This window comes from Papaver somniferum, chromosome 2, assembly GCF_003573695.1.
Source record: "Papaver somniferum cultivar HN1 chromosome 2, ASM357369v1, whole genome shotgun sequence".
Classification (NCBI taxonomy): domain Eukaryota; kingdom Viridiplantae; phylum Streptophyta; class Magnoliopsida; order Ranunculales; family Papaveraceae; genus Papaver; species Papaver somniferum.
The window spans coordinates 148,248,385-148,253,238 of NC_039359.1; the positions used below are offsets into that span (position 1 = coordinate 148,248,385).

At 36.9% G+C, this 4,854-nt stretch overlaps 1 protein-coding gene across 1 annotated transcript; it reads left to right on the top strand.

Moving 5' to 3' along the window:
- The first annotated feature begins 546 nt into the window (after positions 1 to 546).
- Positions 547 to 2,247, top strand: LOC113354103. Its single transcript, XM_026597538.1, has 2 exons — positions 547 to 782; positions 1,815 to 2,247. The coding sequence occupies exons 1-2, from the start codon at positions 680 to 682 to the stop codon at positions 2,078 to 2,080; spliced, it is 369 nt and encodes a 122-aa protein (XP_026453323.1). The 5' UTR covers positions 547 to 679; the 3' UTR covers positions 2,081 to 2,247.
- The last annotated feature ends 2,607 nt before the right edge of the window (positions 2,248 to 4,854 follow it).

The following is a 4,854-nucleotide window of genomic DNA, read 5'->3' on the forward strand; positions in this document are numbered from 1 at the left end:
TGGCCTTAAAGCTTTGATGTGCTTCTAGGAAGAGTAGTTTGGCTTAAATACTACTTCAATTGGCTTCTTTTATATAGTTGAAAACTTTCCATTTTCAGCAATGCTTGAAACTATGGTCCATGGCATGGGTTAATATCACTAGTGGTTTCACATGGTAATTCTAAACATTGGTGGGTAGATATCAGCTTCATACTACTGCTTTCGTCCCATTGGATGATAGGGCGCATCATTTATTCCACTGATACAAAACCTTAAAATGAGAAAGTTTTAAATTTCTTTTGGACTTTACAGATCTCTGTTTTCATCTCCTAGTTAGGGAATCTTGGCAAAATAATTCAACCCACTTGCATAGCTGCATTACCCTCCATCTGATCACTATAAGAAATAACTTCTGTTTCAGAAGGGGATCATCTACATTCATAAGCCTAGAACTATCCATCAATAATACCATAGACTTTAATCAGTATAGTTAATTAAGTACTAAGTCTATGCACAGGTACGCTATATAAGGGGGGGGGGGGGGGGGGGGGGGGGGGGGTACTGATTTCCAACTTCCTATTCCTTCTCTTCTGCTTTCTTTCTCAACTTCTTCAGAAATACCCCTCCTTACAAAATCTTCTTTCTTCTGCTTTCTTTCTCAACTTCTAGTAATCTCCCCCTATTTGCAAAATCTCTTATAATGGGTTTCGTTCGAAAAATTGTGTTGATCTTGGCTGTGGCTTTATGTGTTGTTTCTTCAACTGCAGAATTTTACAATGGGACTACTGATGAACAAATTAATGGTTAGTACAGATTTTCGAAAATATGTGTTGGTTTTGGCTGTGGCTTTATGTGTTCCTTAATTTAATGGGGGTTTCGGGAAATAAGAACTAATAACAGGATAAGAAGAAAGGGGCTTTCTCATATTAAGTGATATTTTTTTTAACTTGGGAATTTTCTTAGTAAAAACTCAAAACTATGAAGTCTATTCTTAAATAATTTGATCATGATAATTAGGAATGTTTATTGTGTGATGAAGACCATAAAAATTTTCTTTTTATTGTTTTTCATACTACACTTTATCTCATGTTAGTTGAACCAATAATTTTGCGACATACATTGTCTAATTATCTGAACTAAAAACAAAGAGATGCTGCAAATGTTAATGTAGTTGAACATCTTCTTCATTGATTTGTGTTGGTTTTGGCTGTGTTCCTTCACAAAAAGAAAATATCAGTTGATGATTATCTCTTTTCTTAGCTACTGTGATGGTTTGATTAAGCATATTTTCAGCACTTTTATTTTTTGTTTTGGGTTCTTGTCTTGAGTATTGAGTTTTCATCTGAGGGTCTGTAATGGGGGTTGTCCTAAATTTTCATCTGATATGAAGTGATATACGGGTTTAGGTCATTATTGATGTTAATAGATATAAATCAATTATGATGATGGATATGGTAGTTGAGATGAGTTATTAGTAGTATACTAGTATGAGAAATCTCTGTTTGCATGTTCATTAGTTGTTGTTCTTTTGCTTCTATGAAACGTCTTTTTTTCTACTAGATATGTGCTTGGTAAAAGAGGATTCTGGGGTTCTTCCTTGACTTCACCTCATGTGATTGTGGTTCTAATGTGTTTTGATTCATAATCCTTACCTATATTAAAGTAAGGAATCAGTTTGAAAAGGATAATAATGATCCATTACTAGATTATCTAACGAGTATGACCATGGTCCCTCAAACCTCAAAAGAACAGCTACACTTTTCAGTCAACCCTCCTGGTATCCAACTTGTTGATTATACACAGTTCTAATTTGTGTTATTTCTTTACTCTTGTAGGTTTCGCATTTGCACCGGCTCCATTCAGTATTATACCTGTGGACCCCAGTACGGAGATCCTTGTTAACTGGACAGCCACGCTCACTAATCTCACATGTTACAGGATAGTTGGCACGGAGGAGACAGTCTGTCGCGTCACGACCTCGGCGGAGTTTCACAACATCACCTCCGGCGAGTTCGTTTCCGGGCCTAAATCTGCCGGTGCTCCACTTCCAGTACCAGCCATGTTCCTTGTGTTTGTAATATTTATCGTTCAGTTTGTTTAATTACTAAGAAGGGTACGTGAGACTAAAGACGGTGCTACAATTATTCAAACATTCCCAGATATTGATGGATGTATCATTTGACTGGAAACTTTTTTCCAGCTACTAATATTTCAGTTTATTTCTATATCAGTTTTAATATTTATTTATTTTCATTTCTTTTTGGTGTCTATCGGAGTGCAGCTACATAATGAATACTGTTGATCTTTCTTGATACTAGAAAAATTGATTATGAGCTTAAGGGTGACATTTCAAAGTTTTACCTTCTGAGAATCAAAGTTGAAGAAAAGTAAGAAGAAGAAAATGTTGTTGGAGTGCATAAGTAGTAGTACTAGTTGCCACAGAAATGGAAGGTGGGTTATAGTCTTCTAGAATTATTGACAATTTCTTTCTAGGATTTCTGGGTTTTGAAATTTATGTTAAGATTGGTAGTTTGATGATCATCAGGGGTCATCAGATGTAATCCTTCCATTTCTATAGTAAAACGAAGAGTACTCTCATGGATGAACAACAGTAGTACTGTTTTTTTTTTTTTTTTTTGCATTCGTGAATTGATGAAGAACATAGCTTCAAAGTTCAAAACACAGAGATTGGCAGAATTCTAGAGTGTCAAGTAAGTCCTTGTTTTGTAAGTTCTGTGTTTTGTTAAAGAAAACTTTGAAAGAAAACACAGAGATCAACATTCAACAGTAGAGGGAAGGTTTTGTTTTGTAGTGTATCGATGTATTTTCTGTAAAATCAATAAATGGCAAATCTCATCTCAAGGGAGGACAAAGCTCACACTAAAAATTAAAGCAAGTAGCGCAAATTACAAGTTTAAATCCCCACGCAAATTTTCACTGATTTTAGGCCAATTCAATTCGTAACAAAAAAAGGTAGCCTTTAAACATATACGGCGTGTTTGGTTAGCCATCGTCATTTCCGGAATGTGATTCCTAGACTATGTATCCCGAATTTGCCAACTTTTTATTTGGTTACATCAAGGTTGGGAGTTTGAGAAAACATTCTTTAGCCTGTCCGAGGATGCATGAGTCATTTTGAGGGATATCCCTGTTGCTAGAGCTAGCACGGCAATATCCTGGATGTAATCACGAATGCGCTGTCTTTCTAGACGCTCTGACTCCTTTTCTTATAAAAAAGAAAAGAAATATGTGGTTTCCAAAGGGACGAATGGATGGTAAAGATATCAAATTGTTCAAGGCTGCTAATGGGGTACCACATGCGATGGCTATTTTGTCCTATTTGTATTTTGATACACCCCCAAGCAATTTGATACTCCTGTTAGCAATCTTGAAATTGTTGGCACATCAATCACTTGAATTTAGCCACCAACCATGGACGTGCCATCTCAATACCTTGACCACACCACCCTACACTTGATGATGAAATACTCCGTACTTGCACAATTTTAATTACTCGGGTAGTGATTAGGATGATTATCCAAAAAAAAATATCAAGGTCACTATTTTTTTTACTCGGTCAATGGGTCAATGAATATATTAAAAAACAAAAACTGTACAGGGTCAAGACTACGTATTAGCTAGCCGTGAGGCCATGTAATACTAGCGTATTTAAAACGGAAATAAACTTCACCCGACCATTCTACATAAAGTAGAAAAATTGGCCTCCCCTCATAAAACTTAAAATTATCTTCAGCCAGCAAACAGGCTTGCTTGGCCAAAGCATCAGCTGAAAAATTAAATTCCGTATATTTCTGTGCGTAACGAATATTTTTGTAAAAATTCCTCGCCATTTTCCACTTTTGCATTAGTTGCCACGGCAATTCATCTTTCTGGAAAGCTCGAATGCAACTCATCGAATCCGATTGAACACAAATATTTTTAATATTCCACCTCTTGGCCAACATCACACCGTATATAACAGCGCACACTTCTGCATAATAATTGGTCTGCCAACCAAGTCCAACACAAAGAGCACCAAGCACAGCCGCATTGGCATCACGAAAAGCAACCCCATCACCGGCATGGCCTGGATTTCCAAGCGAAGCACCATCACAACAAATCATTATTTCATCCTGATTAGGAGGAACCCAACTAACCTCTTTTGGAGTAAAAATTCTACACGATCGATGTTGCACCTTAAAATAGTTTAAGATGCGTAAATCCTCCATATTGTTATACATGTGGCCCTTCATCCTGATTGAGTTATCGCGAATTACCTGATAAACTCGACCTTTAAATCCTAGCCACTGCACAGCCACATCTTCAAAATATACCTTGTTTCTTAGCTTCCATAATTCTGTAACTATTGCTAAATTAACAACCAACCACAAATCCTTTACCATCCTGCTTCGTCCTTTGGCAGATTTATACGAAGCCACCAAATCTTCATTAGGCCGCAGATTAAAAATGCGTGCTTCCCAAGTCCAAATTCTCCTTGCAAATCTGCAGTGCCAAGTGATATGGCTTAGCGTTTCTGAATCCATTCTACACAGAAGGCACATGGTAGGCATGCTCCTACCAGTCTTCTTAATGATATTATCATCCGTAGCACAGCACTGTTTATCCCAAATCTTCCAATATTGAAAACTCAAAGTAAGGTGCACAACTGATCTTGTAAATAAAACAACACTGAGATTAACTTCCGCGGGCGTCTTAATAGCAGCCTTTGCAGACTTAACTGAAAAAACACCTTTATTGTCCAAATCCCAAATCTTATAATCCTCCCCACCAGCAATAACAGGAAAATTTTCCACATCAATGTTACACTGAATCATCAAATCCCTCGTATCACGAGGTATAACCCAAGCACTATCA

Excerpts from the sequence above, each read along its gene's own strand:
- LOC113354103 (XM_026597538.1), top strand. The coding sequence starts at position 680 with ATGGGTTTCGTTCGAAAAATTGTGTTGATCTTGGCTGTGGCTTTATGT. Across the intron at positions 783-1,814 it reads TACTGATGAACAAATTAATG|GTTTCGCATTTGCACCGGCT; the intron begins GTTAGTACAGAT and ends TTACTCTTGTAG.